At 42.9% G+C, this 21,250-nt stretch overlaps 1 protein-coding gene across 7 annotated transcripts in view; it reads left to right on the top strand.

The window, feature by feature from the left end:
• DGKD (diacylglycerol kinase delta) overlaps window positions 1–21,250 on the top strand; it is a 58,109-nt gene that overhangs the window by 29,600 nt on the left and 7,259 nt on the right. For all 7 annotated transcript variants that reach the window (XM_068145307.1, XM_068145306.1, XM_068145310.1 and 4 more), the window contains 24 exons: window positions 1,118–1,222; window positions 2,008–2,140; window positions 3,017–3,123; window positions 3,666–3,791; window positions 4,864–4,966; window positions 5,496–5,658; window positions 6,695–6,803; window positions 7,546–7,685; window positions 9,019–9,103; window positions 9,641–9,735; window positions 9,828–9,927; window positions 10,079–10,352; window positions 11,020–11,181; window positions 11,930–12,058; window positions 13,029–13,125; window positions 14,009–14,119; window positions 14,838–14,934; window positions 15,658–15,765; window positions 16,370–16,483; window positions 16,862–16,996; window positions 19,196–19,347; window positions 20,113–20,224; window positions 20,391–20,483; window positions 21,091–21,210. In XM_068145307.1, the coding sequence (XP_068001408.1) occupies window positions 1,118–1,222; window positions 2,008–2,140; window positions 3,017–3,123; window positions 3,666–3,791; window positions 4,864–4,966; window positions 5,496–5,658; window positions 6,695–6,803; window positions 7,546–7,685; window positions 9,019–9,103; window positions 9,641–9,735; window positions 9,828–9,927; window positions 10,079–10,352; window positions 11,020–11,181; window positions 11,930–12,058; window positions 13,029–13,125; window positions 14,009–14,119; window positions 14,838–14,934; window positions 15,658–15,765; window positions 16,370–16,483; window positions 16,862–16,996; window positions 19,196–19,347; window positions 20,113–20,224; window positions 20,391–20,483; window positions 21,091–21,210 (2,970 nt within the window). The remainder of the gene's footprint in view (window positions 1–1,117; window positions 1,223–2,007; window positions 2,141–3,016; window positions 3,124–3,665; window positions 3,792–4,863; window positions 4,967–5,495; window positions 5,659–6,694; window positions 6,804–7,545; window positions 7,686–9,018; window positions 9,104–9,640; window positions 9,736–9,827; window positions 9,928–10,078; window positions 10,353–11,019; window positions 11,182–11,929; window positions 12,059–13,028; window positions 13,126–14,008; window positions 14,120–14,837; window positions 14,935–15,657; window positions 15,766–16,369; window positions 16,484–16,861; window positions 16,997–19,195; window positions 19,348–20,112; window positions 20,225–20,390; window positions 20,484–21,090; window positions 21,211–21,250) is intronic.

The raw sequence follows: 21,250 nt of genomic DNA, 5'->3' as shown, positions 1-21,250 counted from the left end.
CTGTTTAAAGGAAATGTCAGGAAAGAGGGAAGTTCTTCAAAGTTTTAATTCTAGAAAATTGTAAATATTTATTTCTGTTTGCTTACAATTGATACAGATCAGGTAATTTTGTCCAAGATAGAATGCTCCGTAACAAAACTTGTTTTCTAACAGGAATGACCTAATCCAAGTCTTGCCAACACTTCAATACTATTCTAATTTAAGAAGTCAGTTTGATGGAGATCAGAACAGAGGTGTACACAAAGAGATGTTGTAAGATAACTACAGTGTGGAAAGAAATACTTTTGTCTTAGGAAGAATAAATGTTGATTTATAGTCTAGTCTGGACCTCAGCTGAATGGACAGCCCTGTGGACAGCAGGGAGCTTTTGTTTCTCTCTGCTGCCGCCGTCTGACAAAAGGAGAAAGCATTGGTGGTAGGCTACATAGAGACCTGTCTGCCTTTATGGGCAGAGAGGAGCTTTAGCCACCATGCATGTTTTCTACTGGCTGGTTAAAACATTGTACTGTTCATTTAACAGAGGATAATTAATGCATGGGAGTTAGCCCAGGGGACAGTATTTTTAGAGGAAGGGAAGCTCACTACTACCTCCAGCTACTAGTGTAACATTTGTTGGAATATCTTTTGTATGATAAATGTAGAACAAGCTTTCAGGAAACGTGGGGGTTCAGAATGCAGTGCTTTCTCTTCTAGATTTCATATTTTGTTTGACTTCTCTTCTCTTCCTTCTAAACAGATTCTTAGTATGATGTTGCAGAGTATGTTATCTAATTCATTAATAGCTAGAATCTTATATATTATGCTGCTAACAAGGGTTTAATGTAATTGCAGATTTTAGTAGTCATTAAGTACTTAAAACATATGCAAAATCTGCACATGTAATATGTTAACTCCTACTGCTGTGTGCTTCACTTGTGCTGTTATTTGGATATGAGCAGTTACTTTGCTTGGCATTGGGAATGACAGCTAAAATCTTTGTGGTTCTGTGCATTCATGAAGGAATTAAGATATCTTCTATATCTATATCCAGTGAACCATGCTAGTGATGGTGTGTTCTCTTGCAGTCTCTCACAGACATGCCCAGAATATACTCTGTTAATTTTCTCTCACTCTTCAGATTATCACTCCATGTCGGAAGCTCATCCTTTGTGCTGATAACAGAAAAGAGATGGAAGATTGGATTGCAGCACTGAAGACTGTACAAAACCGTGAACATTTTGAGGTAATAGGATCATGTGTTCCTTTTCACTCTGTGCCTCATCTCCTAAATAACAGTTCATTTTGATATTGGAGTCAACTTCAGAAGTTATTTTTATTGATTGTAATAGGTATAGTATTGAGCCCTCTGTAAAAACTACCCCAAATACACTGGAGTGATTCTCCAAAGAGTGCTTGTGGCATTATATTCTTTCCCTTGGTAACTTAGAGAGTACTTTGCAGTGCATGGGTAGGTTATGAAACAGTTAACTTCCCAGTCCTAACTCATGGCTTGCCAGCTTGGTATTCTGCCTACTTCAGTGCATCTGCGGCTGTAGTTAGACCAGCTCAGCCACCAAAAGAAACTGTTTTGTGTTTTCCTCTCTGATGCTTGTCTCCTGTTGTCTCCTTGCTTATGCTGGCACAAACATTCCTCTGCCACTCAATGAACCAGATTGGGGAACTGATCTTGATGAAAACTTCATCCAATAGAAAATAGTGAAGACAAGAATCAGATTTTCAGCAGATAAATTCTCCAGTTCATTTCCCTACATACCATTGTAGTGATACAAGAATGGGACGTAGAATAGGAGCAGGAATGAAGTTGTGGCATCTTCTTCAAGTAGTCTCTTTTGGCTTAAAGACATTCTTGAGTTATATCTAGTGTATAAACTGCATCTGGCCTACTCTTCCCAAGTTAAAATGCTTTGTTTCTGCCTTTCCTGACTGCTAGGTCTTTGTTTTAAGGAAAAAGAAAAAAGGTCTTGGTACTTTACTTTAAACTTTGTTGTAATACATTTATTTTATTAGTCTACCCAGTACAGCATGGATCATTTCTCAGGGATGCATAACTGGTACGCCTGCTCACACGCTCGGCCCACCTACTGCAACGTGTGTCGGGAGGCATTGTCTGGAGTCACGTCACATGGGCTGTCATGTGAAGGTGAGCCTGCTGTCTTGTCTCCTGTTCTGGGAACAACTTTAGAGCTAGTGCCGTGTTCCTGAGATAATGCAAGATCAGTGTTGACAGTCTACAAGGAGATGCAGGAAAGCACTGCAGAATAAACTTGAGAGCGCTATATAGCCTCTGTGTGAGTCCAGAAGACTTTTCTGGACCTGATCCTAAAACCCTTTGCTACTGAATCCCTTCGGCTTCACAGAGAATTTTCCTGCAGAAGTCAAGATAAGGATCTTGTAAAATGGTGATAGATGTGATGATGTTTTTATGTTTGTTTTACTGTTGGACATAATAGTATTAAAGCGGATTTATTTATTTATTTTCCCCCCTCCCACATACCCAAATACTGCCACCCCTTAGTAAAATCATGCCTCTGAAGGGAACAGGCATGTACTTCTGATGTATCAGATAGAATGTGCATGAGAATTGTCCTGTTCATGAGAACAATCATATTTGAAGGACATCCCTGTTAAGTGTTTGAATGCCAGAAGGTAATTCCTTTGTTAGCTTTGGCATAGGCGACAGGCCTGGCTGCACCCTACTTATACTTGCCAGGTGAATGAGGTTACACCCACACTGTGTAAAAGGATGCAGGAGGGTATGAGTATGTAAATCATGGCAAGTTCAACCATGTGATAGCTAAGCTTTGTGCAAGCAACAAGGCTTGTGCAAGTGACAAGGCGAAAATAAATATCTCATCTTAGTACACTAAGAGCCAAAAATTTTGGTGGCACTAACAAAGGTAGTGTGTGCCTTCGCTTTCTTCTGGAGCCAACTATGGTCACTCATGAAAGCTTTTGCACAGACTGCCACTCTGCACGTTCTGAAGCAAGGTGAATATGTTCTTCTCTTCCTCTCTAGTGTGCAAGTTTAAAGCCCACAAGCGGTGTGCTGTGCGGGCAACCAATAACTGCAAGTGGACAACTCTAGCCTCTATCGGGAAGGATATCATTGAGGATGAAGATGGGGTAGGTGTTAATCTTAACTCTTTTAGCCTTGTCTTGCTGTGGAAACATTGGTATGTGCTCTTCAGTTTTCTTCACTGTACAAATAGCAGATTCTGCCTTTATCTGTTAGGGATGCAGGAAAGGCCTTTAAAGTCAGAGCATGAGATTCTGTCTGAAAAGTCCAACCAGGGTAGCAAGGACTCCTTAATAGGAAGAGGCTCCTGATATGGACTGGAGGAGTCGAGGTTAAGTAATCTGAGGCATGGGGAGCCTGGTCTGTGCTTTGGCAAAAGAAAGATAAGGGAGTGGTTGGAACAATACCTTAGCATATGGCATGCATCATGCAAGTCACTATTGCCTGCGGCGAGTCATCAGATCTCTTTGTGCTTGAGTGTGATGTAAAATGCCAAAACAGGTGTTTTCTGGAAATGGCCTTTGCTGTCTTTAAACAGTCCACATTCAGATTTGCCTCTCTGTATGGCTCACTGCCAGAGTGCATCCTGCACACTTGAGTTGCACACTGCAAAGTCCATAATGCTTCTTGCCTTCTGTATGTCTTGCAGATCTCAATGCCACATCAGTGGTTGGAAGGAAACCTGCCTGTGAGTGCCAAATGCACTGTGTGTGATAAGACCTGTGGCAGTGTCCTACGTCTGCAAGACTGGCGCTGCCTTTGGTGCAAAGCCATGGTGAGTTGAATAAACATGACCATTTTAGTTAGGGGTAGTCTTTGATCAGCTATTCAGTTGTGTTCTTTTAATGACACTTACTTAGAATGAAATCTCTAACTCTGCTGTCAGTATTTACTATGAAGGACTTTATTGTTCTTTCCCCAGATGATATACAGCCTGCAAAAGATAGACATTTGAATTGGTTCTGACAAGTATCATTGTGGTACATGAAAGTAAGACCATGAATCTGGCTTCTCTGCAAGCTCATTCTCTTTTGATAGTGAGCTTTCATAGAAGAATTCAATTGCAATAAGTGTAGGAGGGAAAATGCTGGGTTTTGAGGAGGTATTATTTGTTGTTTCCAGGAGTCGAAAAGGTACAACAAAAAAAGGACAATACAGAATACTGAGCTGTTTTAATTATAGCAGTTTTCTTTCCCATTGCAATAGGGGGGGTTTGCCTAACCACTGCAGGGGTGCAGATCTTGCTATATTTCCAGGTGTTTATAATATTAATAAGGGAAGTGTCACAAAAGACATGTTTATAATATGGGGGTTGAGGGCTCAAACCCTAAGCAACTCCTTTATCTTGCCATATTTGTGTACCAGAAGTAACTGAAATGCCCAACTCTACTTTGTACCTCCTTTTTGGGTGGCTTTATGAATCTATTATTCTCTTAACCTCTCAGTTCACTCTTTCTTTGAGTTTCGTATTTTACATTCTTGTTTTCTTGAATTCCCAGCTTTTTCTTCTATTGCTACTTGGGATCACTCAACTGAGGCTAGGATTTTGAAGGCAGAATGCCTGAAAGTTCTTAAAGCCACAGAATCTGTTGTCTGGTCCTGTCAACACTCAAAGTGCTAGTCCCATAGAATGGCAGCAAAAGTACATATTAATGGATACAGAAGAATTAGTGGAATACTGTAATTAGATCATTCTTAAAATAACTTTATTGACATTTCCCTGGATTCCTCCCTGCCTCTTCCTTTCTTACTCTTCCTTTACAGCCTCTTCTTTGGTAGCTTTATGAGTTATACCACAGCACCCAGAAGAGTCTGAATCACCTATGTCTTTTTGATGGTGTTTTCAGGTACACACAGCATGTAAAGAGTTGTTGCCGAACAAGTGCCCTCTTGGGCTATGCAAAGTATCTGTCATTCCTCCTACTGCTCTTAACAGCATTGATTCAGATGGTAAGTGACACTAGTAAGTAGTACCTTCTTTCTCTTCCTTTTGAGTCATGGTCCCTTCAGCTAGCACTGTTAGTGCCAGGCTCTCCCAACTGAAAATTCTGCTTTTGATGTTGCTGAAATTCCAAACTGGAAGACATTATTCAAGTATGGCAGTGAACTGTTTGCTTTGCTTTTGCATTCAGTTTATTACCCTGTACTGGTGGTGTTTGCTGAGCTGTGGCTATTCAAATTTATTGAGAACAACTACATTGCAGAAGCAGTTGGAGAAGGTTGAGGAAGCTAAAAATTTTGGCATAGTGCTAGGAGATAAGTGTGACATTTGATGCAGCATGAAGAGTGGTTCATTCTGGATTGAGAGCAGTGCACATTCGGCATTTACCCACCAAGTGTCATATGCACAAGGAAAGTATTAGCTTCGTAGCTGTGCTGTGATGTGGGATGTTGGGTTTTTTCCTCGCTCCGTATCCATGGATAGCTTCAAATCTCTTGGCTTTTCCTCCCTCCCACTCTCTCCCCTTCTCCCCAACAGGTTTCTGGAAAGCTACTTGCCCCCCTTCTTGTACAAGCCCTTTGTTGGTTTTTGTCAACTCAAAAAGTGGAGACAACCAAGGTGTAAAATTTCTGCGAAGATTCAAACAGCTACTGAATCCAGCCCAGGTCTTTGATCTCATGAATGGAGGACCTCACCTTGGGTAAGCTGATATTCTATGGAAGCATACATTTCTTGTAAATACCTGAAAAGTATGAGTGATTTATTTGACTGTAAGCTCATTGTCAAACACAAGGGACCTCAGAGAAGACCGAACACATAGGAAGTACCCAATGACAGGGCAGTGGGGGTGGAATTGAGGCATAGGAAGTGCCATGTAAACATGAAGGAAAAAAAATTCACTGTGAGGGTGACAGAGCACTGGAACAGGCTGCCCAGGGGGTTGTGGAGTCTTCTCTCTGGAGATATTCAAAACCTGCCTGGATGCATTTCTGTGTGATCTGGTATAGGTGATCCTGCTCTGGCAGGGAGGGTTGGATGTAGGTGATCTTTAGAGGTCCCTTCCAGGCCCTCATGTTCTGTGATTCTGTGATTTTTATGAAGTTTGGAGGAGTTTCCCTATTCATTTTTTAGTGTTACTGATTAGCTAAACCCAAAAGTGTTGAAAAAGGTTATTATTTCAATTCATCAGCAGCAGCAGGACAGCATGAGAGGTTTGGGGGGAATTCCAGAAACACTGCCCTGGAAGAAGACCAAGCATGGAAAGCTTGAGGAAGAGAACCTGTCAGCAAACAGGCTTGCAGCGGGCATCCTGATGTAGTGTTAAAGACAGTTATCTTCAGTTAAATCCTGTTAACACACAAATATCACAGATGGCAATTAATTAATGTCAAAATGAGATTTATGCAGAAATTAATTACCTGGGAAACATGTGAAACTTCCATTCCTTAAAGATTTTATGGTGATACTGGGGAAAATGTCCTGCTATAGCAGAGGAGTATGACTGGGACATATTTCTGTAGTGAGAAGCCGTTGTAAATTATTCAGCTGTATTTTAATTCCTTATTTATAATAGTTTTCATTCTTTTGTAATCTGACAGTGGCCCATATTCAGTGTGAAATCAGAGCCTACTGTAAGCAAATCTGCCATGTGTATTACTCAGATTGGAATTGTTTATCATTTCTTTCTGTAACAGCTGATTGCTCTTCCCTCTTGCTTTTTTCTCCCTGTTCTCCAGTTTACGCTTATTCCAGAAATTTGACACTTTCCGGATTTTGGTTTGCGGTGGGGACGGAAGTGTTGGCTGGGTTCTCTCTGAAATTGATAGCCTCAATCTTCACAAGCAGGTACCTGTCCAAAGAGCTTGGCTGGGTGAAAGGATGAAGCAGTAACGGCAGCAGCATGGATTGAAGAAAACTTTCTTTGATCATACAGATGTAGTTTGCCCCAGAACTGAAGCCAACTCATCAGTGTTCTTGCAGTACTTTTCTACAAGAAGCATTACTGGACTAATTAATCATTCCTGTCTCCAGAGCTCCTCCACAGTTTCTTCTGATAGGATTTGCTTTTGGAGAAGGTCTGGGTTACTCCTGCTCCAATGCAGCAGAGACTTACTGTCAGAAAGGAATACAGTGAGAAAACTGGGAGTTCCATAACGGTTATGGTACTCCTCTATTTCTTTTAATTCTCGTGGTGTAGTTTCTGAGTCTTGGGATCAACAGAAGCTTCACTGGAGTAGAGGTATCATGGTGGGCTTAACCAATTTCCATTTTATCTTGGAGATACCTATGCTAATTCAACAGAAAAAGCAATAGCACCACCTGATGGTTAAATAAATACCTCTGTAGAAGGGGTTACTTGCAGTAAGGTGCTGCTCCAGATTAGCTCAATTAACAACTTTAAAAGTAGAGATTTTTCCTTATTCGCATGCACTTTTGTCTGTTCTCCCCATCCAAATACTTTCTTCTCTCCCTAGGACTAGCTGGTTTTTAATGGCTCTGTAAGGAATCAGTGATGTTACTTGTGGCTGTTTGTGACTTGTGGTTTCCTATTTGAATTTCAGTTTTGTTTTCCTTTTCTCTAATGCAGTGCCAGCTGGGAGTGCTGCCCTTGGGAACAGGGAATGACCTTGCCCGTGTGTTAGGCTGGGGGTCTGCTTGTGATGATGATACCCAGCTCCCACAGATCCTGGAGAAGCTGGAGAGAGCTAGTACAAAGATGCTGGACAGGTGAGTAACTATCAGTAACATCTTCCCATACTCAAGTGTTGTGTGAAAATATCTTTTCAGGACAACTGGGCAGACCTGGGGATACTGTTTTATAGCAAGCTGAACATGAGCCAGCAGTATGCCCAGGTGGCCAAGAAGGCCAATGGCATCCTGGCCTGTGTCAGGAAGAGTGAGGCCAGCAGGAGCAGGGAAGTCATTCTGCCCCTGTACTCAGCACTGATTAGGCCACACCTTGAGTCCTGCGTCCAGTTCTGGGCTCCTCAGTTTAGGAAAGATGTTGAGTTGCTGAAACGTGTCCAGAGAAGGGCAGCAAAGCTGGGGAGGGGTTTGGAGCACAGCCCTGTGAGGAGAGACTGAGGGAGCTGGGATTGCTTAGCCTGGAGAAGGGGAGGCTCAGGGGAGACCTTATTGCTGTCTACAACTACCTGAAGGGAGGTTGTAGCCAGGTGGGGGTTGGTCTTTCTCCCAAGCAACCACCAATTGAACAAGAGGACACAGTCTCAAGTTGTGCCAGGGGAGGTTTAGGCTGGTGGTAGGAAGAAATTTTTCACTGAAAGAGTGATTTGCCCTTGGAATGGGCTGCCCAGGGAGGGGGTGGAGTCACCATCACTGGAGGTGTTTAGGAAGAGACTGGATGGGGCACTTGGTGCCATGGTTTAGTTGATTAGATGGTGTTGGGTGATAGGTTGGACTTCATGATCTCAAAGGTCATTTCCAGTCTGGTCTGTTCTGTTCTATTCTGTTCTGTTCTATGTTCTGCCCAGCTGCTGGATTTTGATAATCCTCTGTCACCCTTTAGCAACAGTATGAAGAATAGTAATGAGTGGAATTGCCTTGTCTCCCTGTCTTCTCTTGTGTTCCAGAGTTCTTGTCAGTTGAATTTGTCATCTTTGCAGTCATGACTTTTTCTTTTTTAAGATAATTCTTTTCTTGATAACTTTGGACCAATTTATCTTGAATTTGGCTTTGAACAGAAGGTGGAATGCAGATGCACATCTTTAGTATCGATATACATATGTATCTTTGTGCGTTTAAAAATGTTTCTTATCTTTTGAGTTTCCTCTTGGCATCTGTTACCTTGAATCAAATAATGCCCTTGAGAGAGGGATAAAGTACAGGGAAGTTCCTTGTGCTGTAGGATGCTTATTCATAGTGTCATTCTTTCTTCTTCTCCCAGTTCACCCCTTTTGTAGTTCTGAGGCTATCTTTCACAAGTCATGCCCCTGCCAATGTGCGATTTGTTCTGCTTTGAGATTCTAATCTGTACAGCCTCTGGATAAAGGAGGAAATCATCTGCATTGTAATGACAAGTGTTATACCTCCTTTTCAACAGGTGGAGCATCATGGTGTATGAAACGAAACTCCCTCGTCAAGCTTCCACTTCCACAGTCACTGAAGATTTCAGTGAAGATTCTGAGGTACTTCTTAAGATGCAGAGGGCAGGGACTGTGAGCAACAGCTTGAGAACAGATGAGATAGGTGGCAGCAGTTTAGCTCAAGTGGAGCAGGCCTGAGCTATGACTTGGGTATAGCAGGAGCTACAAAGATCTAGGGACTTTAAGTCAGTGACATATTCAGTTATCAGTCAGCAACCCTGATGAGGCATCATAAGAAGATGCTTTGGAATGGGCCAGAGAGGAAATGACACTTTTATTTGCTGTCACAACATCAAATTGTTGAAATTATGAAAGGCTGCATAGCAGTCATAAAAAATGGTTTTGGATCCACAATTGACCAGAGACTTCAATAACTGTGCTGCTGCTGATTTCTAGGTTTAGAATTAGTTTATTCATCAGATTCAGGTCTTCAGTGAGTAACTGAACCTTGGACCACAGTACTTTTCTGGGGCAAAATAAACTCATAGAATAAGAGCTACTCTCTAGGGAGACAGGGATTGCACAGCATATGCCGTAATGTTGGGAGGCAGCACCACAGTGACTTGTTTCTGTCACCAGGTGCAGAAGATTCTCTTCTATGAAGACTCTGTGGCTGCTCATTTGTCCAAAATTTTGACTTCTGACCAACACTCAGTGGTCATCTCCTCTGCCAAGTGAGTAATTAAAGGACAACTACTGTAAGCAAAAGCTGCAGTATGAAAATCTTGAGACAAACCTTGCATGACTTTGTATCTTCTTTCTCTAGGGTGCTTTGTGAGACAGTGAAGGATTTCGTGGCTCGAGTAGGGAAAGCCTATGAGAAGGCAACAGAAAGCTCAGAGGAATCAGAGGTCATGGCCAGGAAGGTAAAATTGGGAAAAAATGTTTGGGTTTCTACTTCTGAAGTGAAAAATTGCTCTGTTTTCAGAGAACTAGGACAGCAGCAGTTCAGCAAGCACTAAAAGAAAAAGCTGTCTAATCTAGTGTTCTACTCAGATGTCTTTCTTTACCTTGTAGTGCTCTGTCCTGAAGGAGAAGCTGGACTCATTGCTGAAGACACTGAATGATGAATCTCAAGCATCTTCATCTCTGCCAAACCCTCCTCCCACCATTGCAGAAGAAACAGAAGATGGTGATGGGTCAGGCAGTGCTTGTGATTCTTCCAGCGACCGATCGGTTGGCTCATCGTGTACTGCACGGCCCCAGATATTCCGTCCCCGAGAACAGCTCATGTTGAGAGCCAACAGCTTGAAAAAAGCCATCCGTCAGATAATAGAGCACGCAGAAAAAGGTAGCTTGGGAGGTGTCCTGCTTGTGACTTCTTACAGGCATGTGAGAAGCACACCTTTCCTTTAATCCAGAAAGAAGCAAGGTTCTTTATTAGCAACAGGTTCCCTGAGCTACAGGATCTGTTCAGTAAGACTGGCTATTTAGTTGGGATATCATCTCTGCCAAGCCCACCTGTTTGAAACACTACTTGTTTTCTTCCTTTTGAGTGTTAAGTGTCCGAGTGTCTTTTTCAGTGGCTTCTCCTGTTGCTCCAGTACAGATTAAGCAAATAAAAAAATTAATTCAATTCAACATTTACTGTCCATCTGATTAGCATTTCTGGCAACATCCAAATGCAAATAAATGGAAGCCCATCACCTGTAGAACAGTTTATATCTCAGGAAGCATGATTACCTGTATCATTAAAGGTGGACACTTTCTATTTAGAGTCTCACTTCTAAAAAGCTCAGCAAAGGAAAAAGAAAGGTAAGCCAACTCAGTTCCAAAAACTGTGGAGCAGAGCTTAGTTGAGATAAGTGATACAGGAAAGTTTTTTGTTATTCTTGCTCTTTCCTTTAAGGAGTCAGGGTCGTTAGAGTCTCCCATCTTGCTGGTTTTTTTACATCAGCAGGAGGTGTTCCTTTCTAGAGCAGCTGTGAGGCACTCACCCATTTTCTCTCTCCTTACAGCTGTAGACGAACAGAATGCCCAAACCCAGGAGCAAGAGGGCTTCCTCCTTAGTCTCTCAGCCTCTGAAGAGGGCAAGGAACTGAGGAATGAGGATAAAATCTCCCTACAGTCTTCACATAGCAGTAGCTATGGAGTGTCCAAAGGGAGGAGTCAGCGGAAAGGTACTGCCCCAGGGCTGCCACCAGGCAGATCTTGCCTGTGAATCACAGTTCTGCTAGTTGTAACAAGTGAGGAAGGTGTAACACATACTCTTCCAGTTTTGTTTTTTGCTTTGATTGATTGCTCTTGACAGGCCTTTTTTAATATGCTCTAGCATGTGCATTGTGCAAACCGCTTTTTACTACATCTCTGGTGGCTGGTTCTTTATTTTAGCGTTTGGCACTTAGTATTCAGAAATGTTCTTGCACATTAGCCTCTAATCTGGGTTCTATTTGGTTTCAGTGTTTGGACAGGGATGATTTTGAGATTTTTTTCTTGTCATCTCCTTGATTACATTTCCTTATAAATCCCTGCCTTGCTTTGCAGATGACAGGGAGTGGAAGCCAGTTTAATAACCATATTATGTGAGTCATTTGTTAGAGATCCCTGATCACTGCACATTTATTTGGAACTTACTGAAGTATTGATTTTAAGCCAAACCCCCTCATTCTTGTGCTGCTGGCACTAGCTTTTTCTCATCTCCATTTCTAATATTTGCATGTAGCATTTTGGTCTCTGAGGTTTTCTGACCACACATAGGCTACATCTCTGTCACCTAGTGACTGGTTCTGTGACTGCTTACGGTGACTATAGTGTTTTGCTGTTGAGTGATTCCTGACCCAGTCTCACTGTTTGGACTGTGCTTCTATGTGCTGATCTGAATCACAGCATTATGTTTGTCAGTAGCCACGTTTGTGTTGTGTTTTACAGCTTCCAAGTCCCCTTGTGAAAGGCTAATAAACAAAGGAAGTTTGTCACTGGGCAGCTCTGCTTCTCTTCCTCCCCAGACAGGAAACCGAGACAACTTGCCAATGCTGAACACGAAAATCCTCTACCCAAGTAAGTGTAACACCCACCACTTCCTGCTGAGGCAGCCAACTAGAGTATGGGTGACAGCAAGGCAGACTGCAGTCTCCACATGAAAACATCAAATTGTACTGAAGGGTCTTCTTGGAGAGAAATCCATTTGTATATAACTTTCCACTAGGGCTGAAGAGTGGAGACTTGGAGGGAGCTCTAATAGTTTCCAGTTTGTAGCCAAGACCTGGACATAGATTTTTATTAACACTGCGCAGTGACAGCATTTAGATGCCAGTTACAAGGAGATACTGAGCTCAAAGTAACCTTGAGAAGGCTGATAATGATGCTGCTCAGAAAGGTCTCTGAAGAATAGCAGCCATAAACTGGGAGTAGCAATCCCTTCATGTGAAGGCTGAAGTCACTGGAGGTGCCCAGATCCAGCAGAATTCCAATATACATATCTTGTGTAGCAGTTTCTCCCTATCACTATAGTGCTGTTCTTCCACCTCTTCTCCCTAATTATTTGTTTACATTCTTTCTTCTGGAAGCAGGTAATTTGCCTTCTTTCTGACAAAGCTACTGTTTGTGGCTCACCAACTAATAATTTAGGAAGCAGGAGTCAGTAATTCTTGAGTAACATGGAGAATAGCTTCCCACTACTCTGTCTCTATTCATTGAGGCAAGAACGTTGCATGCCTCACCCTGGAACTAAAAAGCTGCTGCAGTGAAGACAATTTTACTTCCCAATTCCAGGTGTCTATAGCTGTGCTGCTGGTGTAAGATGATACCCTGTCTGTCAAAAATCCTGTGAGCAGCCCTAGAAACTCTTCTCCTTATTGAGGGAGCTGAGCCTTCTAGAGTGGAAGAAAGCGCTATTGCTGTTTGCTTTCCATAGTGAATGACAAGTGTTAATGTATTTTGCCCTCTTGTCTTGTTCTGAGATTGAAGTTACCTGTTTTCTGCTACTGTTAATTGCATACTTTCTTCCCCATGGTCAACCTTCCTACAGATATCCGTGCTGGCATGTCTGGTTCTTTGCCTGGAAGCTCTGTCATCAGCCGATTGTTGATCCATGCTGATCCCTTTAACTCTGAGCCTGAAAACCTGTGAGTATGCCCAGAAGGTTGAAGGGAGGGAGTGGGCATTTCCAAGTGGACCTCAGCAGAGAAGTAGAGTATTTTGGAGAGCTAAATAATGGACTGCAGCAGCCCAGAGTGATGTTAATGAACTCATATGCTGGGTACCAGTGGGGATCATCTTACGCATTTATACCTGCGTTGACACGCCTGTTCCATGGTAGAAGAATTTTAGGTGAGAATGAAATCTAGATCAGACTTGAGGATGACTCCAATTTCCAGTTAATAGACAGCGACCTGTGGGGAGATCACTACCGTTACAGCATAGAGATGCAAGAAAGGTCATAGACAGATGACAACAGGGAGGCATTCAGAAGTCTGACTTGAAGACTTTCTCAGGCTGTTTCTGCTAAGCTGTTTAATATTAAAAACCCAAAGGTAGACTTCTAATTTCTTTTTGATGGAGTTGACTGCCTCTGAGATGAGTAGCTGACACTGTGGAGCTCATTTGTCAGTTTGTCTGACCCTATACAAGCAATCAGCATTGCTAGTGTTTTGTGAGACCTTTCACATGACACCAGTGATAAGTGTCATACCTCTTTCTAAATGAAGTGTAGATTTTGAGTCTGTTTCTGTGGCAAGGAGAGAGTTCTTCTGCAAATCTTGTGGCTATGAAGTCTTGCAGATAGAGGCTGCAGTTCAGGCACCTCTATGCATCAGTAGCTACTTCATAGTATTCATGTGGGCTTTAGGCAGTGCCCAGCAGTGCTTGCCAGAGCACACTGGCATGCAGCCTTCACTATCTTTACCTTTTTGTGCAAGAGAACGATGAAGTGGCCAGAGGGAGCATGTGAGATGTGTAGCAAGTGGTATGTAGTCTTACAAATGAGAGTTCTGTTCTTTTGTTTGACAGTGAATGTTACACAGAGAAATGTGTCATGAATAATTACTTCGGAATTGGACTGGATGCAAAAATTTCTTTGGACTTCAACAATAAACGTGATGAGCACCCAGAAAAATGCAGGTGGGTTTGGCTTTGGATACTGCCAGAAGTGACTGAAACTGCTTTAAGTTTCTGTATAGTTTTGAAGCTGATTGTTTACAAGTGTACTGCATAGGTATATTGTGAATCTTTTCTGCAATATCCTTCAAGGTTTGAGATCATGATGGGGAGAGAAGTTACTGATTTATTATTGATTCATTATACTGCTGTGGCTGGTAGAAGATCTTCGAGTAGCTACATCAGTGTGGGTTTAGTGCATTGGTTCTATTTACTTCACGATCTCATTTACAGATTGTTCTCCTAGGCTTGCTATTTAGCTATGAGAGAAGCTCAGCTCAGCACTAAATGCTGCAGAGGCTGATTTTGACCGTGATCCTAATTTAGTGCAAACCACAGGTTTTGGTCTTTTGAATACTTAGGCAGCTACAGGATGCTTTGTATAGCTTGGGACCGGTATATTCACTATACTTGAGCTAATACAGCAAAGCACTGTTGATGTCCTGGTGTATGGGATTAATGAGTCCTGTGTCAGGGGAATCTGACAGTGTGTGTTACTCATTTAAAGGGAAGTAGTTTCCTAGCACAAGCAATGAGTTTTTTGATTGCTTGGCCCTTTTAGAAGCAAAACACCTTTGTGTTTCAGGATGTAGGAGGTACCATTACAATGTGGGGTGTGGGTTTTTTCCTTCTAAGTGAAAAGATAAATCCCCATGCTAACTTTCTTGATTTTCTCCCTTAGAAGTCGGACTAAAAACATGATGTGGTACGGAGTATTGGGGACCAAGGAGCTGCTGCACAGAACATACAAAAACCTGGAGCAGAAAGTCTTGCTGGAGGTGAGGAATTCACCTGCCCTTCTGTCCCTGAAACTGGGAGACCTAATGACATTTCCTTCAGATGCTTTAACTTTGGTGTAGTGATTTCACTTGGTAACATGAAAGCTTTTCCCTTGCTTGCTTGATAACAGCAATTACACTGTATCTCACCCTGAGTTAGCTAAAAGTAGCTCCTCTTGTTCTGGGAGTGTCATCCTGCTGGAAAGCACTAGCTGTCCCCAGCTCTATTCAGCATAGATAACACTGTTACACTGTATGTGGGATCTCTTGTCAACACATCATTTTAGTTTGTGGGTGCAATGGAAAGCTCTTAATTTAACTAAGCTATAATGTTCATTGAAATGGAAAAGAAACATTTTCACATGGGCTAGGTAGCTTGCAGGAGGAGACTTTTATCAGAGCAGACTGTGTAGGTGTTTCAGAAATTTTATGTCCCTTTCTGGAGGAATAAACCAAGAGGCTTTGCCAAGCCTCTCAGGTGTTTCCTGTTCCTCTTTGGGAAAAGAAGCAACAGAAGCCTTCTAAAACCACCCTCTGCCAAAGGAGGAGTGGTTCATAAATCACAAATGGATGTATTCAACTCCATTAGGTCAATAAGAAACTAGAAATTTAAATAAATTTATTGGTAAGCTATGCAGGCTATTTTCTGTTCTTAGAGGTCATACTGGGGCAGAAGGGGCTCACTTCTATGCTGAGTATAATGTTGCCATCTTTTCTGTGCAGTGTGATGGGAGGCCAATCCCTTTGCCCAGTCTCCAGGGAATAGCTGTACTTAACATTCCCAGCTATGCAGGAGGCACCAACTTTTGGGGGGGAACAAAGGAAGATGATGTGAGTATTCTCTGAGGCAATCCCGTAAATGTTTTTTACTTGCTGTTGCTTTTGAAGCTATAGCCCCAGAGAATAGTGCTTGGAAGAAGAGGGCAAGGGGCCTGTCTGTATGTACTTTCTCTGTGAAGTGGATGGGATACTGAAGTCCAGTCTTCAGCAGCTTTGTACCCAAGCAGTCTGTAGTGATTCCAAAAATATACAGATGCTCTCTTGAGCATTTGGACTTCGAGGAAGTGCTTTAGATTGATCTTCTCCCCTCAGACTTTCCGAGGAGTAAAGCCACTTAAAGACAAAGTGGTTAGATCCAGTCAGAAACATACCTGAGATGAAAAAGTGCCTACTCTTGCAGGAATGACTGCCTTGTGGCCTACAGCGTTTGTGTTTGAATTGTACTGTAGCTGCCATTGGAAGCACAGTGGGAATGTTTGGGCTCCTTTATTTCCCTCCTAGTTCTCTGCAGATCTTCATATTCTCTTCTTAATTTTATACAGATTAAGTAGCACAATTGAAGGCCACCCCCAGATCTGCACTAGTAGGATGTAAAGGAAACCTCTGTAACAGAGCTGTGTGTCAGCTGAATTCTCTCTCCCTTGTATCTGACTAGACATTTACAGCCCCCTCCTTTGATGACAAGATTCTGGAGGTGGTAGCAGTGTTTGGTAGCATGCAGATGGCGGTGTCACGGGTGATAAACCTGCAGCATCACCGGATTGCACAGGTATCAATTGCTTTTGTGAGCTCTTCTTGCCTTCCCTATCTCCAGCTTGTGATGGTAGAGCCATCCTTTCTATTTGCTCTGGTCCACGGGAAGGACATCCAGCAGGGCTGAAAATCAGAATATTCAGGGGGAATTTGGGCATGGAATTGTTAGCTAGTGTGCATTTTGGTAGGAGTTAGACCAGCAACTCAAATATATATTAGTCCAAAGATGCAGCAAATGGTCCCTGCCACATAAGGGTGAGATGTGGCCTGCCAGGCACATGTTCATCTAGTAACACCAAAGTGCAGTACCTGCTGAAGTACTTTGGAAAGAGTGTCTCATGCTTTTTGTAAAACCAGCATTGTAGAGCTGTTCTTACGCAGTCACTTCTTGCAGTGTCGGACAGTGAAGATAGCAATCCTTGGCGAAGAGGGAGTTCCAGTGCAAGTGGATGGAGAGGCCTGGATCCAGCCTCCAGGTTACATTTGGATAGTTCATAAGAACAGAGCACAAACCCTCACCCGAGACAGGGTAAGAGCAGCCTGATATACACGGGGTGGTATACATGTGTTCTGGTGTCACATAGTCCTGGAAAGCATGGAAGTGACCAATGTGAATGTAAGAATCATGTTGTGCTGCACACCGTTCAACTTTTGACACAGAATATGGTGAGACTTGCATTCACCATTTGGGAAATTGCATGAACAAGGTCATTTTTGCAAGCTTATTTTGCCTTGTGACAGCGTTTCTTAACATGCTTGCATGCTGCTTTTCACGCAGGACGCTTGCCTCACTGAGTGCTGTGGGTTGTCCGGGTTCAGCTGTTCCATATTTTAATTTCTCATTATTATTCAAGATGTGGCTTGTACCTCACTAACCAAGTAAAGCAGTGTCTTATGCCTGCTTCAGCAGTGTGTCTGTATCATCTCATCATTTTCAAGCATACCTGATGAGTACAAGCACGTAAGGAAGTGTCCTTGCCATTTGACTGTGTTACTGAATGGTGGTAAGCCAAAGGAAAGGATAAAGGCCTCGTTAGGGCACAAACAGGCTTTATGGTTCCTCCTCACTCTGGAAGTGTCCCTCCATAAACAGTTGAGAGTAGCTCTTAACACTTTGCAGCACAACACCTGTTTATCCAGCTTCTAGAGCAAATGGAAGTCCTCTGCAAGAGGCTCAGCCTGCTGAGTAACAAGAAAAGAGAGAACAAAGAGGAAATAGGGAATGCAGCCAGCCAGAGACCTGAGGCATCTTGCCTGCCAGGAAGTTATAATGACATGAAAAGAAAGCAAAGGTGAGCATAGAGTGCCCCTGTCACAGCAGTAGAGGGCAATACCCAAGACCACTTGAGCTGTGGGTATTGATAATGGAGTTGTAGAGTGATTTTAAAGGGTCTTTTAAAGCTCATCTAGCCTGCTTCTCCACAGAGAGTGGAGACATCTCTAACTATCTCAGAACCATGTCCAACTTGATCTGTTCTAGTATTTCACCACTCTTACTGTAAAAAATTTCTTCCTTGTATCTAGTCTAAATCTCTACCCTCTTTTAGATTAAAACCAGTACCTCTTGTCCTGTCATCTTTTGCTGCAAATATTGTGGAGAGGAGGAGACTGGAATAGTGTACAGTCTTTTCTGGAGTGAGAGAGCTTCTGCCCTTCATTTTCCTCATGTGACCTCATTTGGACCACTGAAGAGTCACCAGCAAGGTTAAGATCAGCAAGTAGCTTACACTGGGCTGACACAGCCTGGTTTTGTCCTGTATTTGCAGAGGCAAGAGAATGGCATGTCCCCATGACCTTGACCCATTCCCAAAAGTAACTGTGTTTTAGTGGACAGAGGCTTTTCTGCTCCATCTGTCTGCTCTCTCTACGATTAGTCCTGTGCTCCTTATGTAGTCTGTATTTATTTGACTGCCCAGGTCCAAGGTCTATGAACACCATTTTGTTCTTCTTCCCCATCCACCCATCACAGTCAATTTCTTTTCTGGCTCCCTAGATGCTGATTTTTTAACTTTTTTTCCATGGAAGCTTTGCACCCCTGCTTGGTATTCCCATCTTTGAATTATTCTTCCTGTTTTGGTCTTTTCTTCCCATAGACCCTCCTCTTGTCTAACCTCTTTTCTTGCCATTTCTTGCACATACTGATCCATCTCTCCTTGCCCTGAGGCTTTGTGTGTCAGTTTTCATTTTCACCATGTACCATGTTGACTTCTGCACTGAATTGGGTTTGCTTCTTCCTGTACCCTAGCTGATGCCAACAAGAGTATAGCTAAGGGCGCAAGGGGAACAACAGGTCCTAGCTCTGAGTTCAGTTGCTTGTCCATCAGTTACTGGAGGAGCCTAGTTTACTTCCAGATAAGGAGGAGCCTTGAATGTTGTTTATTTCCAGATCAGATGTCACAGTAATACTGACGTATAGAAGTGATATAGCTGCTCAAAGAAAAGGCTGCCAGCAGTAGGGGATTAGTGGATTTTGCTAGTCTAGACCTTAGAATTGACCTAGCAGTTTTGACTAAAACTAGGCATAAGCAAAACTTAAGCCAAGGCAAGTACGTGACATGGAAGACTTCTTCCCATACATATGATTAGCAAAGTTATAAGCAGCGGTACAACTGGCTCCTACAATGAAAAGTGTCCATACTAGATTTACATGTTTTACAGGCATAGGCACAGCCTTTGTTTTTATAGGAGCTTTACAAGATATCTTACAGTTTGATTGCTATGTTTTCAGGCATTTGAGAGCACCCTAAAGTCCTGGGAGGACAAACAGAAGTGTGAGTTGTCCCGACCCGCCTCTTTCTCCCTGCATCCTGAGATCATGTCTGAAGAAGAATCCACCCAGATCAATCAGTTTGGTCAAGCTGCAGGTGCTCTGATCCACAGGTGGGACTCAATTTGCTTTTAGCAAATAGAGCTGTCCTTGGGTGCCTGAAGTTCTTGTCATATTCCCTGTCCTTGGAGATGTTCCTATTCACTCTTATCTTCTGCAGTGCTGCTCCAAGGCACTGGGTGTAGCATCATTCGTTACGCACCATCCCAGCTGCACAGGGACTGAAGTTGGATGAACTTTCTTAGGTCATTTGGACAAAAAAATGTTAGTTCCATGAGCAACCATGGATTCTTTAATCCTGAAATAACCCATTATCTTTGAATATCAGTGATTTTTATCAGAAATGAAACAAAGGCCTCTCTAAGAGTTCAAGCAGCAGGTTGGCTTCTTGTAACTCTGATGCCCAGCAGATTTCTGAAATGTATGCCCATCTGCTCATTAGTCATTTAGCTCCTTGGTCTGGGCCTCTGAGAGAAAAGTCCCAGAGAGACATCAAAGTGTTGAATCACTTGCCATATGTGCAGCTGCCTTTCATATCACCATGGCCATACTGAAATACATGGCTTGTATTTCAGGTTGATCCCAACTCACGTGCAGAATTTGATATGTACTTGGAGTTGTATGTGTGAAGTCTGCCTTGCTTTGCCTCTGCGTGTTCACTGCAGTAGGGAGAATTGCCCTGCTTTGCCAGAGGCTGTGCCTCTCCCATGCTTGATTCCTGCTAATGTCACTCAGATGGGTCTTAAAAGGAGATACCCAGTCAGGAAAGGTTTCCTGCTTTGAGCGCTTGCTGATGCAATCTCTGATTTTCTCTTTAGCATTCGGGAAATAGCCCAGTCTTATCAGGATATGGAACAGGAGCTTGCCCATGCTGTCAATGCCAGCTCGAAATCTATGGACAAGGTCTATGCTAAATCCAAGTCTACAGAGGTACTTCACTCACTTAGCATACCCCATTTCATCCTTATTCCCTAGCTCTTGATTTTCCTTTCTAATTGACCAAAAGTGGGCCTTGCTTTTCTAAGACTTCTTCATTCTGACTTCTCAGACCTCTGCATTTCCCGGCTTAATTTGTGCATGAATTGCCTCCCTGCAGGGTCTGAACTGCAGCCTTGTTGTGGAGATGGTGAATAATGTCAAAGCCCTGCATAATGAGACAGAGCTCCTGCTGGCAGGCAAGATGGCACTGGTAAGAATCCCAAAGCTGAGGAGTAAAGCAGCCTCCCACTTTCTCTCCTCTCCTACTATTGCCTTCACAAACAACATTTTGCTGGTCTTTTTATTCTTTGTCTTTGTAGCAAGTCAGTTTAAACATCATCCAGGAATTGGGATGGTGTACAAACCAGAACAGAGGAGGTTTCACTTAAACTTAAGAAGAAACTTTTTTACTTCAAGGATGCCAGAACACTGGACCAGGCTGCCCAGAGGGGTTTCAAGTCTCCTTGGGAGACTTTCCAAACCCATTGGGATTTGATGTTGTGCAACTCTGCTCTATGTGAACCTGCTCTATTAGGGAAGTTAGATTAGATACTCTCCAGAAGTCCTTTGCAACCTCTACCATTCTGTGATTCTATGATGTTCCTACATGTGCGTGATGAGCACTCAAGCTAGCTTGTGTGGGGTTTGAGGCTCAGAAAAGATGAAAATAATTAACTTGGTGATGTCTGGCCAGTGCCTGGTGTACGCTTCCTTTTAAAAGGAGGAGCTGCTTTGTTAGCTAGGAATTTCAAGTCAAGGGCCTGACTGTGTTTCACCATATGGCTTTCAACTCTGCTTTGCTTCCGTTTCTGATCCAGCAATTAGATCCTCCACAGAAGGAGCAGCTCCAAGCAGCCCTGGCAGACATGGACCTCCAGCTGAGGAAATTGGCAGACATCCCTTGGCTGTGGCAACTTATGGAGCCCTGTGATGAGGAGGTGAGGAGGACCAGCACTGTACTTCTATAACTGTTCTCTT

Source organism: Melanerpes formicivorus, unplaced genomic scaffold (genome assembly GCF_026170545.1).
Source record: "Melanerpes formicivorus ecotype bairdi unplaced genomic scaffold, bMelFor1.0.p_v2 SCAF_12, whole genome shotgun sequence".
NCBI lineage: Eukaryota > Metazoa > Chordata > Aves > Piciformes > Picidae > Melanerpes > Melanerpes formicivorus.
This window is presented reverse-complemented; position numbering and strand designations above follow the sequence as displayed.